Genomic DNA, 25,622 nt, shown 5'->3' with positions numbered 1-25,622 from the left:
GATGAAGAAAAGGAAAGAGGGATGCGTTGACAAGGGCTTTATAAAAGGAGGGAAGGGGAAGCTCCTGTTCTGTCGTTGTGGGCCTGGGTGCTGGGTGCCCGTGGGGTCCGTCCACAGCACGAGATCCTGGCTTCGCTCTGGGACAATCTGCCTGTTGGCTGTTATTTCTTATGGAGACTCAAAATAGCTCTCTGTGCATCTCACCCGTTTTCTCCACTTCCCTTTGGATTTGCCTGCACACAGTCAAGCTGCTTCAGATTTTCAAATACTTGAAGATGCACATGCTCTCGAGTTTCCTTTTCCAGGATGAGTGTCCTGGGTTCTCTCATGTGGTCCTTCTAGAGCTTCTGGGCCTCCCCGGTGCTCCACCCTGGGGAAGTGACGATCGATAGCAGCCCTACAGCCCCAACTCACAGCTGGACTACACTTCCCTGCAGCCCGTGCTGCCAGGGACTACACTTCCCAGCAGCCCGTGCGGTTAGGGACTGCCCTGTCACCAAGTTCTGATGGATGGACTGTGTGGGAGCTATGTGGGGTTCCTCCAGACCCGGCCCGGGGAGATCCCACTACCTGTATGCGTTCCCCCTCCCTTCCTGCTGCCTGGGACAGCAACCCAGGATGCCCTGGGAAGCACGTGCTCCAGAAGGAGCCCCTGGGCTGGATGCCCCGGAGGCCCTGTGCAGCCCCTCGCTGTGGCTTCGCGGGACGGGACTGGTTCAGGCCCGGGGCTCCCTGGCCGTGCAGCCTGGTCCCTCCGGCGAGCACGCTCACGTGGCCTGTGGTTGGCAGACAGATGTTCTGTCACCCCTCTGCCGGGACCTCGCGTCACCCCAAGGCTGACATCCGGGGGGCCAGCGATAGCTTGGGGTCCCCGCAGCACCGCTGGCTGCCGGCCTGGGCTCCCAGGCTCGCCGGTGAGCAGCCTCCTCCCGCACGCGGCCGCCGGGGACGCCCCGCAGGCCGCGTGCCAGGGGATCGAGGCACTTGTTTCTCAAAAGCAGCGGCGGTCGGGGACCCAGCGAGCGGGGGAGCCGACCGGCTCGGGTTTCGGCTCTCGGTAGGAACAGCGAGCTCCGTCCGCACCGCTTCTCCCTGCAGGAAGACATTTCTCATCCCTGGGCTTTCTCCGGCATGAAAAGGGAGAGTCCTTAAGGAAGGAGAAGCTTGCCAGCAGTCTACCAGGCTCGGAGAAGCGAACAGCACCTGCCTCCTCTCCCTTCACCCCACGCGACTTCAGTCCAATTTTACAGCCAGTGACTTGGGGACACCTTTCGTTTCTGGCTAAACGAAAATGAGAGTCGTCTCGAGTGATGAATTATCTGGGCAGCCCTGCCAGACATGAAGTGTGCTCAGGTTCTAAAATAAAATAAAGCCTACACACGTCCCTGAGCGTGGGTTGTCTGTGAGTGCTTACTTTCTCCATCCTGGTCTGGCTTTCGGGCTGGGGGACGTGGGAACGAGGGCGAGGGACCTGGGCCTCCCAGACAGTGCAGACCAGGGAGGACGGGGGAGCCTGGAGGGAGCTTGAGAGCCTGAGGGGGATGCGCCCGGTGGGGGAAGGAGACATCTGAACCCCTTTCAGGTTCCCGGCCTTGTCTGTGCCCAGATCCTGCAGCTTGGCCATGCCCAGCAGGAAACCTCTGCCGGCAGGACCAAAGCTGGGGGGGGGGGGGGGACAAGTGCATACTGGGTGGGGCGGGGCGTTGGGACAGTGGGCGTGTGTCTGGGCAGTGGGGCTCCCTGACGCCTTATACAACTGACCTCAGCGCGTCCCCCGCTCGCTGTTTCACCGAGGAAACTGCCACCTCAGAGCCCCTGAGTCATTTGTCTAGAGCTGCAGGGACCCACAGGAGCCAACTCTTGCAAGGAGAGCGCCAGGGAGGGCGGGGCCGCGTGGGCAGCAACCAAAGAGGAGGCCAGGGGCAGGCCGGGCTTCCGAGACTGAGGGTGGAGGCTTGGGTTTTGTTCTGTAAATAGGGGTGTGTGAGCTGGAGGCCTGAAGGGCTCTGGGGGCATGGGCAGCACATGGAGTATCCCCAGGAGGGGTGGGGACAGGAGCCTACCGGAGGGGCACATGAGAGAGGGTTCATGGTGATGGACTGAGTCCTGCCCTGTGGGTCCAGGGTTCCCTTGTCCCCTTCCTCCCCCACCTGCCTCTGCTTCTTCCCTGCTCCCATCCCAGCAGGTTGTCAGTCTCCCCTTCCCACGCCCCCTCATCCCAACAGGTGCCAGGGAGTGGGTCAACCACCTCAGGCCACACTGGGAACCCAAGATGCCGGGCCGGGGGGTGACGGGGCTGAGAAACAGCGTCAGGAAGGCGGGAGTGGGGAGCTGGATGGTGCCCCAGCAAGGCTCCTGCGCCCCATCAGACTTCACCTGCAAAACACAAAGCCCAACATCACGTTGTTAAGAACTTTGAGACAATGACCACAGAGCATTAACTCGGAGCTCGGGGCTCCGAGCAACCGCACCGCTCCCTTGCCCAGCGGTGCCCAGCCATCATCCTCTCCCACGAGGTCACAGCAACGGCCTCCTGGGCTCCCTTCCTCACCCCACGGCTACTGCCCCAGCTCTGGCCAGAGTGCCCCTAAGACTGAATGCCACCGAGTCCCTGCTGGTCCTCAGACGGCCGCCCCACGGCCCCTGTCCCCTCCACAGGCTTTGCTTCTGCCACCTGCCCTTGCAGCACCTGCCTCCGCGCCCGGGGCCTCTCCAATCCTGCCTCATGAGAGAGCCTCCCCCGGGAACCCCAGCGACACCAGAGGCCCCTCACTGCCCCCTTCCCGTGGCCGTGGGACTTTCCTTCCTGACCTTAGCACAGCTTGGCGTGTTCCTCTCTGTCGTCCGCCTGGATGGTCAGATGCCAGTTCATTTACTGCATACACGCATTTTTGTGCCGAGGCAACTGCCTGGCCTCGGCCTGGCACTCCCCAGGTAATTACTGCGTGGGTGAGAGAGGGAAAGACCCCAGAACCCGTGTCTCCTCGTGAACAACTCTGACCGGTTCTCCCCGCTGCCCCCACCGGATCTGGGCCGAGAAACGGGGTCAGCCGTGCGGGGCCTTTCACTGCCTCCACACCACGCACCCTCCCTTGTTTCAGCTCTAGTTTTAATCATCTAAATCCACTTTATGGAGGAGTACATTACGTGGAGTAAGTTTGATGAGTCTTGACAAATGTATATGCTTACCTATCACCCCCCATCAAGACTCAGAACATCCCCATCACCCCAAAAGTGCCACCTGCCCCCTTGTCACCCCCCACCCCCCACCACGTCCACCTCTATCCCCGCAGGTCAGTTTGCAGTATGGACCTTCACTCAGTCGGGATCCTACAGCCCCCCTCCTTGTGTTCTGGCCTCTCGCTCAGAGAGCGGATTGTTGAGATTCCTTCATGGCCTGTGTCTCAGTGACCTGCTCCTTCTCATCGGTGGGTGGTAGTCCAGTGCGTGAACATACGATTTGCTGGTCTATGCATTTGTTTAAGGACATTTGGTCTGTTCCCAACGTGGGGTGGGTATGAACATTCGCCCAAGCATCTTTGTGTGGACACACGCTCATCTCTCCTGGGAGAATCCCTTGGGTGGGCCAGTGTATCTGTTTCCTGGGACCACCGTAGCCAAGTGCCACAAAACCACAGAAATGTATTCTCAGGGGCCAGACATCCAAGATCCAGGTGCCAGTGGGGCTGGCTCCTTCTGAGGGCGATGAGGAAGAGTGTGTGCGGTGCTTCCCCCTAGCCCGTTATTCCTAGCAGGCTCTGACAACCATCTCTGTCCTCACCTTCGCACACACTCTCCTGGTGGGCCTCTTTGTGTCCAGATCTCCTCCGTTTGTAAGATCGCTGGTCCTATTGGATTAGAGGCTCACCCTACTCCAAGGTGACCGCATCTTAACTCATACCATCTGCAATGGCCTTATTTCCAAATAAAGTCACATTCCAAGGTCCTGGGAGCTAAGACTTCCAAGTATGAATTTGGGGGTTGGGGGTAAAAGTCAACCCTCATAAGTAGGTGAACCTGAATTTTATGAAACTCTGACAATCAGCCCCATGCAGTGGACTTCCTTGGTTTTGAGGTGCATGACATCCAAGTGTGTTACCCTTTACCCCACCTTGCGGTCATCTATAGACCTCCTGACCAACCCCGCCGCCATTCCTGAGGAACTTCCCAAACACAGACACCATTCTGCATGATTCTGAAGCCTAAGTGGGTCACTTATCCACCTGTCTAGCTTCAGATCCCTTAACTTTCTCAGAATCATTGAGCCTCACCATTATTCAACCAGACATACCCATGACCATGAGGAGTATCTTGGTATCACCCGGAATGACTCTATCTCTGACATTTTAATCTCTGTGGTCTTGTACCACAACCTCAAGCCTTCTGGCCCACTCATTCCTTTACTCTCTGACACCTGCTTTGTGACCTGATTGAGAGGTCGATTCTTGTCCTCTGCAGGCTCATTGGGTCACAGCTGATGGAGAGCCCACTTTAAAGTATTGGCTCACCTACCTGGCAAATGCAGACACTGATGGCTTCAGGCCTAGCTGGAGCCAGGGGTCAGGGCAGGCAGTCGGTTCTTTCTCTATTTCCCCTCCTCTCCTGACTTCTTCCCTTCGTCTTTCTCAATTTGGATTGATGTTGTTCTTCAAACAGGTGTCTCCACCTGGCTGCCAAGGTGGCCACCTGAAGCCCTACGCCTGGATTCTCACGGCTTGTGATCTAGAAGAAAGAGGACTGTCTTTCTTGCAGAGTCCAAATATTACGTCCCTGCAAGGGCTGTGAGAGGCTGCGTCAGACTGGTCGCTGGCCACGGTGGACGGGTCGGCATGGCCAGGCACACCCTTGAAGGGCCCTCTGGAGGTAGGCCGTCTGGGCATCACCATTTCGACCCAGCAGACATTTTCATGCTGAGAGTTTTTACTCCAGATTTCATGAACCATCATATTAATCAGAATTAAACCAATAGCTGTTGACATTTATCAAGGAAGTATTTTCTGCAGCTAATTCCATTAAACCAGTTTAGTTCTTGGATCAATTTTTTGCACAGCGCTGTTAACCAAATTGTTTCCATTTTTATTTCTCGTAATGATCTGACTCATCCATTTTTGTGGCATTTTTTTGTTTTTGTTTGTGTGTTTTACCCATGTCTGATTTCCATGATTGTATCTTCGGCACTAATGAGCTTTCTTTGCAGCCGTTACCTCTACAAAGCCCAATTTCTTTGATAATTTGCACAGATCTAAATTTTGGTAAGAATTTTTTATTCCTCTGTCAGTCTAAATCCTTAACAAACTTAATATGTATTTTTATGTTCTGTTACTTTATTTTCGGTTTATTACTTCCACCAATTCTCTTCTTTCCTGGTTTAATTTCATAGTTTTCTATGTTAACAATGATGTTTCGTTCCATTTTTTCCTCAATAACAACTTTCACTGTGTGCAGTCCCAGTCTTTATTGGCTTTATTTTGTGTTATTTCTACCAGTAATACTAATTTTGAACTGGAAAAAATCCAGTAGTTTGCATGTCGTCGTGAGTCCTGAGAAAATGGAGTGGAATTATTCTTGGATAATTGCTCTCGACCACCACTGGTCTACTTTATGGCTAATTCCATTCTTTCATACATTTAAAGTTACTCTATGATCTACGAATAACCATTTACTCTTTGACAGAACAAAGTCTTGTAGGGCGGGTAGGGGAGAGGCCACCTGCCAGCAGAAGGTGGGTGTTGTTCCTCTAAGAAAGGTGACTTTATTTATTTATTTTTTAAAGATTTTATTTATTTATTTGACACAGAGAGAGAGATAGTGAGAGAGAGAGAAATCACAAGCAGGGGGAATGGCAGGCAGAGGGAGAGGGAGAAGCAGGCTCCCCGCAGAGCAGGGAGCCCGATGTGGGGCTCAATTCCAGGACTCTGGAATCATGACCTGAGCAGAAGGCAGTGGCTTAAACAACTGAGCCACCCAGGTGCCCCAAGAAAGGTGACTTTAAATAAAGTCTTCAATAAAATAACTTACATGGTCTCATCCATCCATTTCTCAAGATCTCTCAGGCCCTCCAGCCTTCACTATTGGCTTTATCCAGGTTCTCACCCACAGTGCCCCTCTTCATCCACCAATAACCCCAGTGTTTTCCTTTCCCAGGGTTCCTATGCAGGTGCTTAACAGATTACCAGTGAAGGATGGATCCAGCCCTCCCAGCTCCTCCTCTCCCCATCCCCTATGCTCCCCTTCCCATCCCCAACACTCCCCCACTACTCATCTCCAACGCTCTTCTCTTCCCCATCCCCAATGCTCCCCTGCCCATCCCCATCCCCAGTGCTCCTCTTCCCTACTCATTCCCAGTGCTCCTTTCCCCTCCCCATCCCCAGTGCTCCCCTAATCTACCCTTAGGCAATACTTTCCTTCCCTACTCATATCTTCAGGCTGCTGGGGGAAATGCAAATGCAATTTTTGGGGGCCCCCAATGAGGGGGGATCCCCAGGAAGGCAGCTCTGTTCCAGAGTCTTCTGTTTGTCCTGCTCTCCCAGGCCCTTCCAGAAAGTCAGCCCAGCCTCCAGGGCACCAGGGTCCCATCTGCTTCTGCTTCGGCTGCTTCCCTTTCAGACAGTGGTGTGGGTGGGTGCATGGGGCTCCTGCTTTGTTTTCCACCCTCACCCAGACTGGCTGAGTCCTAAGCTGAGTGCCACTCCTTCCTGGCCCAATAGCGCCCTTGGGTGGCCCACTGTCCAGCTCAGAGGAGGAAGAGGAGGAGGGAAGAATGATGGGAATCAGGGACCATGTCAGCCCCTCCTGCTTGTGCCAGGGAAGATCCTTGGGACAGGCAGACCTACCCTGCACTCTCCTGGCCCTATTAGGCCACAGATCCAGAGGTGCTGGTTAGAATGGGCAGCATGGGTGTTTCTGGACCTTGGGCTTGCTGGGGGGAGGCAGAAAGGGGCTGGCACATCTGTTCCAGCTGGCTAAGAATCTGCTGCTTGAGCATCACCTGGATTATCCCAGGCCCTGATGTGTGGACGGGCTCTGGAGCTCCCGGTCTACCTGAGGCTCTCCCAGGGAGGGTTGGAGCGCTGGGAGGATGTGCTGCCCCTTCCTGTGGCCCCCGTGTCCACTCCTCCAGGTCAGAGCTCGGGCTTCAGCGTGGAAGGCAAAGCCTCAAACACCAGCCCACGCTCAGCAGCCCTGTGACCAAGGATCGTGCTCTTCACTTCCCTTACCCTCGCTTTGGGGATGAGAGCCCTTACCCCGTGATAGCTGGCAGACCACGTGAGCTCATGCTTGTAAAATACTTCATGTGGGGGCTGGCAGTCCTTCGTGTTACGTTCCATTGTAAATATTCATGTTTCATAAGCCCTCTGTTAGACTCAGACTTGTAAAAATATTGACACGTATGTTTCCTCCCCTTGAACACAATACACTATTGTGCATATGCTCTGTACCTTCACAGCAAAGCCTGGAAATCAAAGAGGGGTGGGGCCCAGATGCATCCTCATCACTGATGTCACGTTGCTCCTGACTCCCGTTGCCCTGGGCCCCGGTGGGCACGTCCTCGGCTGGGGCAAAAGCCATCCCTGTGCCTCCGAAGCCCGCCTGCGTGAGCGTCTGTGTCCCTCCACGGGGCCTCTCCAAGGTGACATGGTCAGACCCCCACCCTCTTGATCCTTTCACTTCCCTTAGGGCCCCAGTGACATCTACGTGTGCGTCCCCGGAAACACTAGGGGCTGTTTGCTGGGAATCCCTAACCGTAAGTTAATTCACTTTGTCGGCATCTCTACCGTGTCCGCGTGCTTCTGGGGATGGGGTTGCAAAGCGGTCCTGACCCTGGGCGGGCGTCCCGAGACCAGGACCGGATCCAAAGCGGGGATTCTTGGTTATAACCGATCCTTCTGAGCCACTTTGTCAAGCAGCGAACCCACCTGTGATTTGCTGCACCTGCGTGGCCTTTGCTGTGGGCCCGGAAGCCTGCTCTGCCGCCCGAGTGTCCGCGGGGACCGTGCCGGACCTGTGGGCCTGCGCGCACTTGGGGCTTCTCATCTGTGTGGGGATGTTTGTGCCGGATTGTGCTCTCATGCTGGATTTTAAATTAGGTTTTTGTTTTTTTTAATTATAACTGAGAGTGGAAAATAATATACCTCCGGAATGGTATTAGCTAAACCTTCCACAGTCGTAAATCCGTGTGCTAATGGTTTGTTTTTGTGCTGTTTGGTTGTCATGGTGACAGGCCGCATTAACTAATAAGTTTGTTTTGAGAATTTCAATGCCAGTTTGCCAAACGTTCTCCTCCTGCTACAAAGGCTTGAGCATTTGCGGCCCATGTTGCTGGGGGCTGACTTGGACCTCAGTGTCCCTCACGCTCTTAAAATGGCCCGAAGCCCCTCCAACAATCTCGGCTTGAAAAGCTGAGAAGACGTGCCATTGGTAAACATACTTAAAATAATAGCACTTGAGAGATGCCACGGAGAAAAACAACCACCGATACCCTAATCTCAGCGTTTCGGAATACGTTCCGATGCAGGAATGTCTCCACGGCAGGCGGGAGGAATGTGTCCCATCCGGTTGTGGGAGGGGGCTCAGGAGAGGCTGCACGGGTCCTGGTGGCCAGCAGGCCTGCCGGAGGGCCCCTCAGTGGCCACCGTTGCCCAGACAGGGTCAGGGGATGGTGGTACCTGCTGTGATGCTGGGGTCCGGTGAGGGGCCCTGGGTGCCCTTGAGGTTGTGTATGAATCTCCAAGAGGGACACTGCCTGCCCCTGAAAGGAGGGGACGGAAGCTAAATCAGAAGGCCCGTCGGGTTCACGCATGCCTGGTTAAAGTGATCTGGGCTTCAGGATGCCCATTGGAAGGAGGGAATTCCTCTGTCCACGGGAGACACCTGACAGGGCCCAAGGGCAGCAGAGAGGCGCCCACAGGCTGCCCGGCTTCCTCTGCTGTCCCCTGCCTTTGCTTTGAAGGAACCCCTCCTGTTTACCCATCCTGATGGGTAGCACGCCTGCCTGCTGAGACCTGGCCAGGGAGGGTCCTACAAACAAGGTCCTCCCATTGTCCTGGCCCTGGTTGCTGCTTGGGTCTGCCAGATCCTCCTGGGAGCCTCGGGGTCAATGTCCATGAGCAGCCTACCCACAGGGGGTCAGGCCAGTCCTCACACACCGAGGTCAGGCCTGCCCCCCGGTCTCCACCTTTTTAATGGGGGAGGCTTCCGGGGGACAGTCAGACCTCCAACCTCATGTCACCAATCTACCTTGGAGCCCTTGTCAGACCCTGGGGCTGAGATCCCACAGAGGGAAGCATGTGGTCTTCGATGACGGACCATCCTGGAGGTAGAGAGCTCCATCTGCCGCAGGACCTGTCTGTGGCTCAGAAAGTGGGGAATACATTAACAAATTTAAAATTTGTTTTGTGTACCTCCTACATGTTCGGCACCATTCTAGGAGGTGGTGAAGCTCGGGGAACAGAGCAGACCGTACCCTGCTCTAACAGAGCCTGGATTCCAGCGATCACGGCACAAGCAAGTGAGCAGCGAAGGGCAATGCCAAGAAGGAGGCAGTGTGGGTGGGATGCGGGTGGTGGAGGGGAGGTGGGTCTTTGAAAAGTTGGCCAGAGAAAGCCCATTGCAGGGGCGTGGGGTGACGGGGGAGAAGCAAATACTGGAGCTGGATGGGAGGTAAGCCACATACTGGGGGCCCAGCTGCGGGGCTGGCGGGGGGAGGAGTCGCAGACGCCCCGAGTGAGTCCTGCGTGGTGGTGCCGCTGGTGATGGAGGGAAGAGTGGCAGCGGGAAACAGCCTGTTTGCAGGGCAAGAGGTGACCTCAGGCTTGGACAAGCAGGGGTGAGATCAGGTGGAGACCAGAGGTGGCTGTGGGTGTCTCTGGGCGACCGGCAGAAGGATGTAGGATAGACTTTCAATCAGTGGAAGTGTCCACTGTTGCCCACCGTCACGTGTTATTTTGGGGGTGCAAAGGGTAATATATGACAAACTCGGAAGAACCATTGTAATGTGAATTAATTGTATGTAATTAATTTTGCAGTCTTTGTAGTGGGGTGTGTGCGTGTGTGTGTGTGTGTGTATTTGGGATGGAATTTGTCCCCACTTTAAGTGGAATTTCCAGAAGTAACCTGTGTGAATATTTGTAATTACCTTAGATGAGGGCGCTAAGAACAATACCATAGACACACTTTGTCATCCTACAGTATCTTTTTCCATTAATACCACTGTTAGGGACTGAACGCTTGTGTCTCCCCGAAAATTCAAATGTTGACGTCCTAACCCCTAAATTGACAGTTTTAGGAGGCGAGGCCTTTGGGAGGTGATTAGGGTTGGGGGGTGGAGGGGCATGGTGGGATTAGCGCCCCAGGTAGAAGAGGAAGAGAGGGATCTCTCCCTCTGTCTCTGTCTCCCTCCCCCCTCTCTGTCTCCCAGCCCCCGGGAAAGGTCATGAGCACACACAGCGTCTGCAGGCCCGGAGGAGAGTCTCACCAGGACCCTCATCTGGGGCTCCAGCCTCGGAACTGTGGGAAATGAATGCCTATTGTCTGAGCCCCTGTTGGCGGGTTTGGTCATGGCTGCCGGAGCCGACCAGCCACTTGCTGAAAACGAGAAGTAAAAGCAAAGGGTCTGAATGCTCTCGACTCAGGCACTGCATTCAGAGAGGGTCCTTCAGACCCTCACCCGGAGCCTGCGCCCTCCTTTTCTGCACACGGTGGAGACATCCGCGCTCATCTGGTTTCCCGACTCTCAACAAAGACGACACAATGATCCCAAAGAGGAGCAAAGCTCTTCGAAGCAGTAACATTTGCAGGCTGCTTCTGTGATTGATACTTATCATAAAAAAAGAGTGCGGAGAAGCTGAACACAGCAAATACAAGGACCCAAGTGCCCTCGGATGCAGGATAGTTCAGGGATGGAGCAAACGACCTCACGCATTGCTATGTGCGTCACATCACATGGACAGTATGGTGTCCAAACTTAAGACTGAAGCCAGCATACTCCGTACAGGGAATTAGAAAGGCATCGGAAAGAAGTCTGCCCACAGGTTGAAGGTGTTTGCACTCACTGGGCTCCTACGATCGTCTGCTCTGACCACTTCATTTTATGGAAAGGCCGGGCTCAGCGAGGCCCAGCCACTCACCATTTGTCACCAGAGACACACCCAGTACTTTCCAGCTCAGTCACTTCCCTGTAGGAGGAGGGGACTCGGAGCACTTGGAATATCAGGCGGAAGGGATAGAGGACTGAGTGGCTTCCCTGGGGCGATGCCAGGGGGGCACCTTTCAGTTGTCGGGTGGTACTGGGGCAGAAGCCAAGTCTAGACTGTTCTAACAGCAGTGATTGAAACCCGTTGCAGCGGGGGTGGGGAGCACATACCACCGTGTGAAATGGAAACCCCCTTCTGTCTAAAAGAGAAAATCCATTTATAGCTCCTTTCTGACCGGATTATGATATCACTGCCAACAGATCTGAGAAAAGTCTTTCCTCTTCCAAATTCTACAGCACTCTGCTTTTTCCTAACATCAGAAATTCCTTGATTCCACTTCAAAGCACCTATGGATGCCAATTCTCCTTAGCGCTGAGCCTCTGCGCAGATTTATGTGACTTGTCTTTGCAGCCCTGTGTCATTTCTTCCACACAGCCTCTGTGTCTGCTCCCCAGGGGGTGCCGTGTCTGTGCAGAGGCCACAGAAAAGTGCAAGGGGCCCATGGAGCCTGGGTGCCCCCCGCAGACTGGGCAGGGACCGGGGGCCGCAGGCAGGGACAGAGGGAGGTGAGGGGGAGCGATGGCCTCGCTGCCCTGCTCAGGTTCAATGCTGGGGCTCTAACTGGGTGTGTGTTCCTTCTGAACCCAGCTCAGCTTCCAGGACTGGAGAGGATGAAGGAAGTGAAGGTCTGTTCTCTTCTGAGAAACTGCTGTCTTTACTGACAAGAGGGAAGGGTCACTGTGGGCCAACAGGGTCTTTGTCCTGCATAACACTGAGCTGGGGGTGCTGGCAGGAGCACACAGTAGGCCTGCAATTGCCCCTTTAACATCCAAAGTGGGTGAAGCCCACTCACTGTTGACTTCAAAATGATTGATAACCTCATGTGCTTGCATACAGCTTCCTAGGGCTTTTTTGTGTGCATGAGGTTGGTTGTCTTGGGTGGTGACAAAGTTCAACTAAGCTTCTGTCAGGTTCCTAAACCTTCTGGGACCATCTGTGCCCTTCTAGTAAATCCAGTTTTAGCAAGAACCCTGCTAAGTCAGTGTCACCAGAACCCCCACTCTTCAAATCTAGATTAGGTCCTCATTCCCCACCACCCCCCAAGTGATGTCTGATCTCCCCAACTTGCCTTCAGCAAGAATCCTGTTATGTCGCTTTAGCCGGAATGAGTAATTTTCCATCCATGGACCCTGCCCTGCTCCTTGGCTATAAATTCCCACTCGCCCTTGCTGTATTTGGAGTTGAGCCCAGCTCTGTCCTGAGGTCTCTTTTCCGCAGTTGCAATAGTCCTGAATAAAATGTGTTTGTACCGCTCTAACTACTCTCCAGTGCTGGGTTTTCTTTGACAGTAATTATAGCTACTCTGAGAGAAGCATCAGAGCTTCTCATCACAGACATAGATGCACGAGCTCCAAGACCACAAAGCAAGGGCCTAGCAATGGTCTGCACCCACACAGAGTCAGGGCTGGACCACAGCCAGCTGTCTTTCTGACTTGGCGCTCTGTGGGCTTCAACCCTAGGCTTGGTCCTGGGGCTCTCCTCCAGTTCGTGGTGGGAGTCCTTTAGTGACACAGCATCTCAGCTGAGCCAAGAGTTCCTGCGGGGCCCTGTCCCAGGACAAGAGAAAGGAAAGAGGGAGCAGACTCAGGAGCAGAGGGCCAGGAAGTGAGAGGGAGAACAGAGCAAGAGCCAATTTAATCAGGACTGGCAAGGTTCTACCAAAAATTGTCCATGGGTTCCTCCACCATCCATGTGGGTGACGGAGACACTGGACAGGGCACCTCCAGATCCTTTCTGTGTGGCTCACAAATGCCAGCATCAGTCTCACCTGGGAGCTTGTTAGAAATTCACAGAAGCTCAGGCCCCACCCCAGAATCCTGAGTCAGAATTCCCATTTAAACAAGCCCACCCCATCCCCCGGTGGGTGGGGGGACTCGAGAGCACTCAGAAGTCTGACAAGATCTGCTCTAGATCACACAGAAGAGTTAAGGAGACTTTATAAGCTTCCATGGCTTGATACCTTCTCAGTCTTGGTTAACACCTAATGAGCTTGAATCCTATTAAAACCTTAAGTTCACTTGATCTCTATTTGTATTTAAAACATGTTTTCTCTATTCATTTGTTTTGCATAATCACGGGGAACACTGATGCAAGGCAACTTGATACTCAGTGAGGGAAAAGGTCTCCTGAAACAGCTTGTTTTTGTCGATCTCCCACAGGAAGCTAGCAGGGTACTATGGCTCGCATTCCTGACTCTGCCCAAATTAGATCACCTTATTTTCCAGGGCCAAGGCATTCAGACAAATATCCAGCCTACAGAACTGGCTGCAGGAAAAAAAAATAACTGAACTTGCACTTGACTGATCTACAGTTCATCGGGTTTCACTGGACTCGCAGAGCCCCACGTACTGACCTGTGGGTAAGGAAAGAAGACCCTGCCCCAGGAAACTGAAGAAACAGAACTAGCCTGCAAATACTGGTCTGCAGAGCACAAGAAGTTACTGGATTGATCTGAGAGCACATATTGTGGAAAGGGAGGCCATTAATTCTAGAAGACAAACAGAGTCATGGAAGGACAAAGCAAGGAAGTGAATATTTATTGAAACTATTTTGTTCCAAGCATCATTTCATGCACATTTTCAGTTTGACTTTGCCACAAGACAGTGAATGAGCACATTCTCATTTTTAAGATCAGAAAACTCATACTCAAAGTAATGTCATGTTCCTAGATGTCCATTTTTCCACCCACCTATCCATCTATCCATTCATCCATCCATCCATCTTTTCACCTATCCATCCATTTGTCAATCTATCCATCCATTTGTCCATCCATCTGTCTGTCTCTATGTCCATCCGTCCATCCACCCATCAGTCCAACTATCTGTCCATCCGTCCATCCATCCATCCATCCGTCCATCCATCTGTCCATCTATGCATCCATTCTTTTTTTTTTTTTTTAAGATTTATTTATTTATTTGAGAGAGCGAGAATGAGAGAGAGAGAGAGTACATGAGAGGGGGAGGGTTAGAGGGAGAAGCAGGCTTCTCGCTGAGCAGGGAGCCCGATGCGGGACTCGATCCAGGGACTCCAGGATCATGACCTGAGCCGAAGGCAGTCACTTAACCAACTGAGCCACCCAGGCGCCCCTATGCATCCATTCTTAATGATGTTTCTGTGGCTTATGGGAACTTAAAATGGTTACAGGTATTCATTGTTCCTGATACTCATGTACAAGAAATGTAATCTATAATTGTATTGTTTTCCCACTCACTAAGGTTGGTGAGGAGTCCAATACTGGGCAATTTTCCACAATGCCTTCCCCATTCCTCCCCAAGTTGTGTCAGAACTCCAAGGTTATCGCTCTCACTATTCTCTGTCCAGGTCTATTTTCCTGCCAGAGAAAGTCACAGGTTGTCCCTCTCCCTCAGTGCCAAGCTTCATATTGGGACTTTAGTGAGGGCCCCCAAGGCCATGGCACTTGGTTCTCAGGCATCATGGGCACCACGTGGCCCTCACTTGAATCTTGCGGCCTCCCAGCACTCTGCAGGCATGAGAGAGAGCCCAAAAGCCCCGCACTGTTCCTGTTCCAGCATCCCGCTGAGGGGACAGCCATGTGACAAAGCAGCCATCTTAGACATCCAGCCCAGTAGCACCTACAGATGGCTCCCCTGCCATCCTCCTGCATGTTCCTGAGGGACTCGCAGTGAGGACGTCCCAGCAGAGCCCAGCAACCCACAGCACCGTGAGAGATAGCTGTCTGTCGCCATTTGAACCACATAGTGTTGGGTGGCTAGTTGCACAGCAATAGATAACTGGACCAAGTGCCAAACGTGAGACACTGACACTCAGAGTGCCACCTCCCTGAAGTCAGCCGTCCACCCAACAGCAGGTCAGTGAGCCCAGGGGGTGCGGAGAGATGGCAGGGGCCATCCTCCTGGAAGCAGGATCGGATAGGGCCACAGTCATGGCTCAGGGCTGCCCCCCCTCCATGGGCGAGCGAGTTGCAAGGAGGACACCCTCAAGAGAGGACAGCTCAAGCATAGGGGAGGGAAGGAGTGGGTGGGCCACCTCTGGAGACTCTGCCCAGACCCGAGACCCAGGAACACAGACCTCGAACTGGGATCAAGGACAGGGTGGGTCTTGGGTTGGGAGATGCCTCGTAACAAAACCTGAAAAGAAGAGTCACTGATAAATGTTTCAGTTTTGAATGTTTCCATGTATGGGTACAGAACAGAGGGTCTGCAGAGCTGGACGCCTGGGGTTCACGGCCAGGCCTCAGGCCCAGTGCAGGGGGGCGGAGGGAAGATTAGAGAGCACTGTGGTCCTGATCATTTATTTCCACATTTATTTATTTTTCCAATGACCAAATAAAATCATGCTCATTACAAATTCGAAGATTGCTCCCCAAAAATGGAAAAAGAAGAGGAAAAACTGCAGGCCTCAAATTCCCAAGAACAATTCTAGAGAAGAGCCACATCAGTGTAGGTAAGTAAGGAAGTAAATGATCTTTAAGACACTGGTCGTCAAAGCTACGTGTGGGTGGTGCAGGGCCAGGCGGACAGACAGACCCACTCGGAGTGAAGTGGTTTTTCAGACCAAGGGAGAAAGATCGGGTTTATACCTCATTCACATGTTTGGGGATAAATCGCTTGGCACATGGAAACAGAAGTCAGCTTGAGTCCTATGTCTTCAGAAGTAAATACATCCGCAACCATCAGGGAATTAAACAGTAAAACCCAAATGCCAATGTTCTAGAACCCAACAATGTTGAAAAGGTCTGGCTTTGTATGTCCCCAGCTCCAGAAATCGTAGGGAAGTTCTGATAACAGTGCCTCCATAAAGTATACAACAGGAGGGATGTCTCCCACCAGGTCAAAGGCAAACTAGGAATCTGGGGAACCATTTTTGCACACCCGACAGACAAAGCCCAGTAGGTGAGGGCATTTGTAAGTAAATCGGGCAGCAAGCTCTCCCAGTAAACCAAGTGGCAAAAGAGCATATGCACAGTCAGCACAGCTATACAAAAACGAAGTGAAATCAGCCAGTAATTGTAGGAGATGCATGTAAATATAACAATAAGGTACATTCCTATCGGATGCAGAAATACCACAAAGATTGACAAATCTCTGTGTTGGAGAGTGTGCTTGCATGGTTAGCAGGAGTCTTAAATTAGAATTATCTAGAAGACAGTCTGGGAACAGGTATCCTAATTCAGAATGTCTCTGACTCGTGAGGTATTGTAAAGGAGACAATCACAAAAGGCCAAAGGGAGAATGCAGGAAGATGTTCGTAGGATCTTGTTTCTAAAAGTGAACAAGAAGAGAAACCAACAGAAAACTATAAAAGACCATTCACGGGGATTGGCTGTGTGAGCTGTGATAAACACACTGGAATAACAGACAGTGATTCGAGGCAATGATGTACATGCAATTTGTTAATACCGCACTATTTCCGGAACTATTGTTGATGGAAAATCGCTGATTTCAGAACAACGTGCACACTGTGATTCGTTTATGTGAAACTGTAAGCTTGCATTTCGCAGATAAGCAGTGCTTCCTGCTTGTCCTGATGTAGCATCTGCCTGAAGCAGGTTCGGGAAAGACGGGGGTCTCACATCCTTTCCCACACTGGCCACCCTGTGCCCCTCCCCAGCTCCGGTGGACCCCGCGTGGGTGGCGCACGCAAGCGAGCCCAGCCAAGCACCCGCCGTGTCCAGGCAGCGGAGCCTAGAGGATTCCTACTTTCTACTTGTTGGGTTGCTTTATTTTCTTCGCTTCGGGCATGTACCATTTCTGCAGAAACAAAGAATAAATTTTCAGAGATAAGCACAGAGCTCTGTGTGGGAGGCCCAGCATTCCCCCGTGGCGGTGTTTTTGAAGAAGCGCAGAGCATTTATCAAACCCTGGAGGGATTTGAGAACAGCGCCTGGTTGCCCTGAGCTGCTGGGCCTGGGATGCGGTGGCCTTGGGCTCTGGTGTTCAAAGCCTCGTGCCTCCATTATCACGGGGCGGAGGGGGACCTTCAGAGGCGCCAGGAGGGCAGTGGCGAGACGTGGCGTGGCTCGGAGAGACCAGCAGGACCTCCAGGAGGCATGGGCACTGGGCTTGGGCCTGGAGCAGAGGGCCCGGTGGCAAGGACAGGCTGACCCCCCGCCTTCCAGAGTCCCTGCCAGGGTGAGGTGTGAGCGGATCCCCTGTGTAGCAGAAGAATGTGCCGTGGCCTCACTTGGTTTCCCCTCCTTACCCCTTCTCTGCCTGATGGACAAGCATGGAGGACGGGCTGATCTGAGGACCTGTACGGAGGGCAGGTAGCCAGTTAGGGCTGGCTGGAGGGGCAGGGACAGCCCCACACCGCCTGCCTTTGCAGCCCCAGCCCATCCCTCCAGCTCCGCCCTGGCCCGCAGGCCCCCATGTGCCCCCATGCGCCCCCGCGTGCCCCGCATGTCTGTTCGCTTGGCCGTGTGACTGCGGCACCCTAGCGGGGAGCTCCGCTGGGTCAGGGTGCGGCCTCTGAGAAGCCGCTTGGGTCTGGCTGTCACATCCCAGCATACAGAGGTGTCTGCCTCCCTGGAAGGACTGAGGTCTGAGTCTCTTGCTCGCCTCCCGGTCCTGTTCTAGAATCAACACCGCTCTGGAACTGACACAGAAGCCAGAGTTGAGAACTGCCTCGGTGACTCCCCGACATTATCCCGAGAGTCAGGGTTCGGAGGCGAGCGCTCCTCATGGGGCCTGCAGGGGAGTGCGTGTCCCCTCCGCTGGGGCCAACATGGCAGCTCCCAGGGGATGGGGGGAGCTCAAGGCCCCCCTGCTGGCCCGTGGGCGCTTTCTGGATGGACCCAGCGGGGCAGAAACCAGAACCAGTTCCCTGGACCCATGCAGGCAGGGGCAGAGGTAGAGAGAGTGGAGGAAGTACCATGCTCCAGGGGGCCCAGCTCAGGGGGCCCAGCTCTGGGGGTCCCAGGTCCAGGGGGGCACAGGTCCAGGGGGTCCAGCTGCAGGGGGTCTGAGCTCCGGGGGTCCCGAGCTCTGGGGGGCCCGAGCTCTGGGGGGCCGAGCTCCAGGGAGGCCCAGCTCCAGGGGGCTTGAGCTCTGGGGGGCCCAGTTCCGGGGGGTCCAGCTCCGGGGAGCCCGAGCTCCGGGGGTCCGATTGCCTGGGGCCCAGCTCCGGGGGCCCGAGCTCTGGGGGCCCAGCTCCAGGGGGGCCAAACTCTAGGGGGGCCGAGCTCCAAGGGGGCCCGAGCTCCGGGGGTCCGATTGCCTGGGGCCCAGCTCCAGGGGGCCCAAGCTCTAGGGGGGCCGAGCTCCAGGAGGGCTGAGCTCCAGGGGGGCCCGAGCTCCGGGGGTCTGATTGCCTGGGGCCCAGCTCCGGGGGGACCGGGCTCCGGGGGGCCCAGCTCCGGGGGGCCCTCAGGAAGCGCGTGCAAACTGGTCAGTCCTGAGTACTCATGCAGCAACCCCAGGACACCCCCTTGGGCTGCACCTGGAGAACTCAGGTATGCTGCCCCGTCTGTTACACAGGCCGTAACCTGCCTCATGGTCATCGGCTGTCACACAGTAGTGGTTTGGGTGACTCGGGGATTCCCAAGGGGCACTTGTTTGCAGGCTGCTCGTCTGTGGGGTGCGTAGGTGCAGAACACGGGCACCATCCAGGCAGAGGGTGCGCACTCCTCGCCGAGGGCCTCGCAGCTCCCCAGCCCAGTCATACGGGGGGCCTGCAGGTGCACGGGCCCCGGGAGACCTGCATGGCGCCCCGTCTCCTCCTCCTCCTGTCGCCCCTCACAAAGCCCCGTCTCTTCTGCGCTTTGGGCAAACGCCTGTGCGGCTCCTCTCCTGCCCAGCCCTGCCTGCCGCCTCCCGTGAGGCCCGGTGACCGCGGGGCTCTGGTTCTTCATCTGAAATTGGGACTGAGCAGCAAGGAGCATCCTATCCTGGAGATTCTGGAAGTCCAGCCCTCTTGTTTTGCAGGAGGGAAACCGAGGCTCAGAGAGGGGAGCAGGCGTGCCCCGAGCAGTGCTGTGGTCCCGGCTGCGTCCTTGGACAGCATACTCATTTCCAGAGCCTCAGGGCCCCGCGTGGACCCCAGCAGCCCCGCTGTACAGAGTCCCCGAGCTCCTGGACGCTGGTGCTGCCGGCACTGGGTGGACTTCGAAGGCCTCCGTGGGTGTCCAGGGCGAGCTCGGGGAGAGGGTGGGCACACTGGTGAGTGCAGGGTTCACAGATGGTGGCTTGCGGGTGGTGGCATGTTCCATCGGGACACGGCTGCACGAATCACCCTGCACGAATCACCCTCACCTCCCAAGCCTCAAGGTATTTATTACACCCAGAATCTCTTCGAAACCAGCCCAGAGCAATTCGACGGCTTTCCTGCAGCCCCCACACGCTGCGCTGCCTCCTCGCTCTGCTGTTGCAGGGTTGATACGTGTCCCTCTCCGGCGAGGGGTGGCCACAGTCGGTGTCTTCTGCCCTCAGCTGTCTTTGGCTTGTCCTTCCCTGTGGATGACGAGCCTCTCTGTCCCCTTCCCTGCAGCACGCAGCTGGCCGCACGCGCCATCCGCCGTGGCTGCTCCAGGGGCTTCCCAGTGAAGCGGTGCTGGAGAGGACGGATGGCCAAGGTGGGGCCTCCAGAAACGGCAGCAGCTCGCCAGCGGGAGTCTGCGGTGGGAGGTCACCGTGGCATTTGTCCTTCCCGATCGTGTTAAGAATTGTGATGACAGGTGCCGCTCCTGCTGAGACCCTGCGTGGCTCCTCCCTGGGGCCACAGTGGCAGTGAGCGGAGGGACGGGGGGTGTGCTGGATGCTCTGTGTGTGTGTGTGTGACCGTGGAGTGCCGCCCACATTGGGGAGAGCCCGATGGCATCAGGGAGGGCTTCCCGGAGGAGGTGTCCTTGGAGGGAACTATAGAGGATGAGAAGGAGCTCCCTGGGCAGCAGAGTGGGGAAGCAGGGCATCCCAGGGAAAGGCACAGTGGGCCCCTGCGCAGGGTGTGGGGCCTGTGGGGGGGTGGTGCTGAAAGGGTGGGGGGATGTCCAGGGGTCATCTGTTCGGTCTGCGGCAGCCGGAGCCCAGTTGTAAAGCTATATAGTTGGTTCTCTGTTTCTAATGACAAGAACAATTCTTGGTGGTGCGGAGGGCAGGGCTGGGGCTGGGGAGACATTATCTTATTGTGGACATGTCTTTAAGACATGGACTGGAGGCTCAGCTCCCAGGCAGGCGCTAGCGACTCTCCCGTCTGGGGTCCGTTCCTAATTTTAAACTTCTGGGAACAAGGGTACAGGATACGTGCAGGTGTTCCCGTCATTTCACGTTTGTCCCCAGGACGGGGCAGGCCCGCTCCCCCCACTCAGAGCCAGCAGGTGACCGTCCCGTGTCCTTGTGGCCGACGTCCTGCCCTCATGCCCATTGCCTTCCCCGTCACGGTGCATCTCGAGTCCCCCGGGGTTTGACCTGCCCCTGCGCGGGCTGCTGTGAGTCAGCTCTAAGAGGCATGTCTGCGGCTCCCACGCCTCCTCAGACGGCTCCGTGTGTCCTCGTCTGTCACTTTATCACCTCTCCCCATCTTTCGTCAGAGCTCCTTGAATTGAACCGAGAACATGGAGCAGATGCCTTCTAAAAACTGCCTTTACCCTGTTGTGAACAGTGACTCCGTACCATATATAACGCACACGCACACACACGCGTGCGCACACGCACACACACATTATTTTTAAGTGAGCTCCTCTGCATCTGGAGGTGACACACTCATGTGTGCTGTAGAATCGTGTTCATCCAGTCGGGTCCTCGAGAGAAGCTCTCTCCCAGGGGTGGAGGGTGGGCTCTCTCCCAGTCCCCATCCCCAGACAGGACGGCACCCCCGCCCCTCCCCCATCTCACAGGAAGAATGGGGCTTACTCCTGGATAACCTGAAATGTATAATTATCCTCTTTCCAGAAAGAGCAAATAAAGTCCTAGAAGCCTTCGGGTGGCTTCCACATTCAACCCCTCCTGCCAGCTTCCCAGTCCCCGGAGGCGCCTCCATCCCCCCACCACCCATGTCCCTCCCAGCCACGAGGCAGGACAGAGAATGGCCGTGCCGTGGGTACAGACATGAGGTGGTTGACGTGGCTGGGAAAGTGGCTCAGGCACAGTAGGGTGTGGCTGTGGCTGGTGGGTCTCACGGCCACAGACCCCTCACTCCCAAAAGCTGACTCTCTGAGGCAGGGACGCATAGGTGGGGAGAGGGACCGCTGCTGCTCCTGGTTCCTTTTCTCTGTGCCTCTGATGTCTCACTTCAGGGATCACAACTGCAGACAACAGAAACCCCTCTGGTAGACCACCGACCAGTGTCCCCAGTTCCCAAGTGCTTCCTTGGGGAGATGGTGATGGGCAATGGGCAGACTTAAGGTTGAGTCAAGCGCAGGTGCCTCACTTCTTTCTTGTGGGTCATTTTCACAGGCGGGGGCCTGGAATGGAAATCGGTTGGAGGATTTTACTGCCTGAAGCATGGTTAATGTCTTATTGGCTTATGAATCAGCTGCAGACCTCATGCGCCAACCATGAGGAGGCTCTCGCGTCAGGGACGTGCTTGCCAGGATGGACGGAGGTGTGTGTTTTTATCCAGTCCCCTCTTAGCTGAGTCTAGCTACAGCTGGGTCCACGTGTCCGACCACGTGTCCTACCACGTGTCCAACCACGTGGTCCATGTGTCAGTCCACAGGGACGGAGATGTCATCACCAGACTAAAGAACCATGCAGAGGAGGGGTCAGCAAAACGAGCCTGCTTGAGATAGTGCTGTTTCTGAGGGTAGTGGAGATTGACGTGGGGCTGCCTGAGCCTGGGTTTCCTCTGCTGGGTAAAGGGTGTGCATTTCCCAAGTCCCACCTTGGAAAGACTCTGACACCAAAATCTCCTTAGATCACAGTTGATGTCTTCTACCTAAACAAGCCCATGTTTCTCACGCACAGCTTGTACCTACTGAGGGCTTCTAGGTCCCATGTAGTGGTTCCTCCCCATCATATAACGCCTTGGTCTGAAGTTTTCTGTATTCGTTGCTGGGATTTATCTCCTCTGACCTTAGCTTGCTTTAGGGAAGAAGGCAGGGGAAGACTGTTAGCTTCATTTTCCCAACGAGGAAACTGATGGTTAGGCAGATTAGATGCTTTCCATGGGTATCATGGCTAGTGACAGCATCCGGTGAGGGAGGGCAGGTTAGGGGTAGGGTCTTTCCCTCTCGGAACACCTTTTCAGCAGGAATTTTAACTCCACACAGAGAATTTGTTTTGTCCCCCGCTCTTCACAAAAGAGGGCTGCTCTGCCAATTTCAGTGCTTGGCTTCATATCCCTAATGCTCGGGTGCTTACTGATCATCTGGGGACTCCACAAAATCCTGCCTCTTCGGGAAACGCAAATAGTCACTCTGTCTTCCTTGACTTCTGAGGTGTGGGGGAGCCTGTTGGGAGGAAAGATTCGTTCTCTTAATGGAAAAGGAGATAAATGAAATGAAGACTTTGATTATCTGAGACAACATCAGCAGACTTACTGCTCTCCACAGGCAGTTAGTGCAGAAGCTAATTGTTTACTCAGGAAATTCAAAGAAGGAAAAGAGAAGAGATAAGGCAAAGTGGTAGTTGATCCAAAGACAGATATCTTAGATATAATTATTTATTCTTGGTATATTTTTAGCTTTTTATTGTGTAAAATTTCAAACATATACAAAAACCACATAGAATACTATAATGTACCCTCGTGTATCCAACACCCAACTTCAAGTATAGGCCCATGGCCAATCTTTTTTTTTTTTTAATTCTAAACTTCCTCCTTCCTCCTTCTTATTTTGGAGCAAATCTAAGACATTAGAAAATATCTTTTGTAAATGTATTTCTTTTTTTTTTTTTAAAGATTTTATTTATTTATTCATGAGAGACAGAGAGAGAGAGGCAGAGGGAGAAGCAGGCTCCCAAGGAGCAGGGAGCCCGATGCGGGACTCGATCCCAGGACCCTGGGATCATGACCTGAGCCGAAGGCAGACGCTTAACCATCTGAGCCACCCAGGCACCCTGTAAATGTATTTCTAAAAGATAAGAAGTCATATTTTCAGGCTTGATAATGGTTTTGTGGTTATGCTTAAAAAATTTCTTAATATCAAATATCAAGTCAGTGTTCAAATTTTCAGTTGCCTCACAAATGTCAATTTATTCTTTTTACATATTGTTTGAATCAGAATCCAGATAAGGTCAACACAGTGTGATCGGTTGATGCTTTTTAAGTCTCATTCAATCTGTAGATTACCCTTCCATATATTTTTTTCTGCAATTTATCTGTGAAAGAAGCATTCCTGACATATCTCACTTTTTGTATTCATTGTTAAATTTCAAGTGGGGGAGGAAATCAAGGAAAGAAAGTCTGGGTCCAGTGTAACTCTTCTGGGCTTTTGATAAATGTGGTTTCTTAGATTTTTCCAAATGGAGAATGAAGAGAAATTTGGGATGTGTACACTCTGGTTCTTTTTTGCTCTTGGCTGCAGCTCATATTTCAACTCTCTGTGACTGTCTGAAGAATGGGTTGAGACTTAAGTAACTCCCAACTTCTTAGAAGAGTTTCTGAAGATGGAAGACAGAAATGCCGAGTTTGGGGAAGATCCAGGAAGGCGCTTCAAGAAGTCAACAAAAATCAGTAACACTGACTGAACACCAGCTCTGTGCCAGGAATCGGGCTTAGTCTTTTAAATGGATTATCACTTGGATTTATCATTCCCCTTTTAACAGAACAAATCATGTAATCTAAAACTGTCTTTAAATCGTCACAAAGCATTCACCCCTCTTCCCACTACTCTGAAATCTCCACAGGAAAAGGCTAGAAAGGAGTCATTTGCTTTATCTCTAGTACCTTGAAAATAGGCTCAACAAATATTTGCTATTCGTGGTCTAGTAATTCACTAGCTTGGGAAAAAAGGAAGAAGAAATGAAGTTCATTTTTATCACCCATCTGTGCCAAAATAGGTCTTAAAATGTCAAAGAAAGACATCCACTTTCTATAGTGGTGAACTATATTCACCACTATCACTGAGAACCATTCATAAAGATCTGGATAAAACACATTTTAAAAATCAGTTTAGAGATACCAGAGAGCTGCCAAGGCACAGTGTAATAGAGGGGTCAAGATCCTGGACAGAAGAAAACCCCACAGAAATAAACCCAACACTTGGCTCTTCTTCCTCTCTTAGGCATTCACTATCCTTGTCCCCGAAGACTGACAACTGAACAGAATGCCCCAATGAGTGGCTGAAGCATCAAAAACCCTGCAGGGCAGGGGTAATAAATGGAGTAAAGTGCTTCCCAGAGAGGAAGGGTGTGGCTGAAGCACTCGGCCGAAGCTGACAGGTCCACCTTCCCAGAGGCCCTCTCAGCTCACCTCCACCGGGGGTTAGGTGAAATTCCCTCCCCATTAATTGACTCCCAGAAGCCAATAACTGTCTCTTTGGAGGAAGATAATGTAATCCAGAACCTCAAACTATGCCTCAAATATTTCAACATAATATCAAATGCTTAATCAAAAATTACCAGACATGCCAGAGACAATGCTAAATGACTACAATCCAAGCAAGAAAAACAGATCTAGAGAAGATGCAGTTATAGGAATTATTACAGAACTTTTTTTAATGAAAAAAGAATAAAACAGAAGTGCTGGAACTGGATAATAAAATCACTAAATTGAGAAATCATTCAATGAATTTAATAGCAAATTACACAATGAAAGAAGTTAATGAACTGCAAGATGGACCCACAGAAAACAGAACAAGGCACTGAGAGGCAAAAGGATGACAAATGCAGAAAAAGAACATATGGGAGATGGTGAAAAAGTCAGATGCACATGTAGCCAGAGTCCCAGAGGAGAGAGAGGATAGAGCAAAACAGCTTTCCAGACACACTGGCTGAGAATTTCCCAAACACTAAAAGCATCCAGTCATGGAACCAAGCAATGTTACAAACCCCAAGTGGGATAAATAAAAAGAAAGTCGTAACTAGGCACGCATAGCAGAACTATCGAAAACCAAGGACAACAAGAAAATATCAAAAGAAGCTTAGGTCACCTCACATCCATGAGGATGGCTAATATTTAAAAAATATGCCCCCCCCAAAAAACCCCAGAAAATAACAATTTTGCATGAGGATGTGGAGAAATTGGAACTCTTGTGCATAGTCGGTTGGAAAGTGAAATGGTGCAGTAGCTATGGAAACCAGTCTGGCCGTTCCCCCAAAATTATATATGCATTTACCATATAACCCAGCAATCCCTCCTGGGTGTACACCCCAAAGTACTGAAAGCAGGATCACAAATTCATACGTGTGCATCCATGTTCATAGCAGTATTATTCACAATAGCTAAAACATGGAGCCCAGGCAGGTATCCATTGACAGATGAATGGATAAGGAAAACACAGTATATAAATACAAT

The 25,622-nt window shown here is 53.0% G+C and overlaps 1 protein-coding gene and 1 long non-coding RNA gene across 2 annotated transcripts in view; both read left to right on the top strand.

The window, feature by feature from the left end:
* Positions 1-4,800, top strand: part of NDUFA10 (NADH:ubiquinone oxidoreductase subunit A10) — a 116,932-nt gene extending 112,132 nt beyond the window's left edge. Inside the window, exon 10 of the mRNA XM_054505915.1 lies at positions 4,657-4,800. Coding sequence (XP_054361890.1) covers positions 4,657-4,785 — 129 coding nt within the window. The 3' untranslated portion in view covers positions 4,786-4,800. The remainder of the gene's footprint in view (positions 1-4,656) is intronic.
* A 2,450-nt stretch (positions 4,801-7,250) lies between these two features.
* LOC135363935 (uncharacterized) lies at positions 7,251-12,690 on the top strand. The gene is made up of 3 exons (XR_010410371.1): positions 7,251-7,744; positions 9,428-9,508; positions 10,418-12,690. It is a non-coding gene; the product is annotated as an uncharacterized LOC135363935 (long non-coding RNA).
* The last annotated feature ends 12,932 nt before the right edge of the window (positions 12,691-25,622 follow it).

The sequence above is a fragment of the Mirounga angustirostris genome, unplaced genomic scaffold (assembly GCF_029215605.1).
Source record: "Mirounga angustirostris isolate CCGP_5_RB_7025 unplaced genomic scaffold, mMirAng1.0.hap1 SCAF_3, whole genome shotgun sequence".
In the NCBI taxonomy this organism is placed as follows: Eukaryota; Metazoa; Chordata; class Mammalia; order Carnivora; family Phocidae; genus Mirounga; species Mirounga angustirostris.
This window is presented reverse-complemented; position numbering and strand designations above follow the sequence as displayed.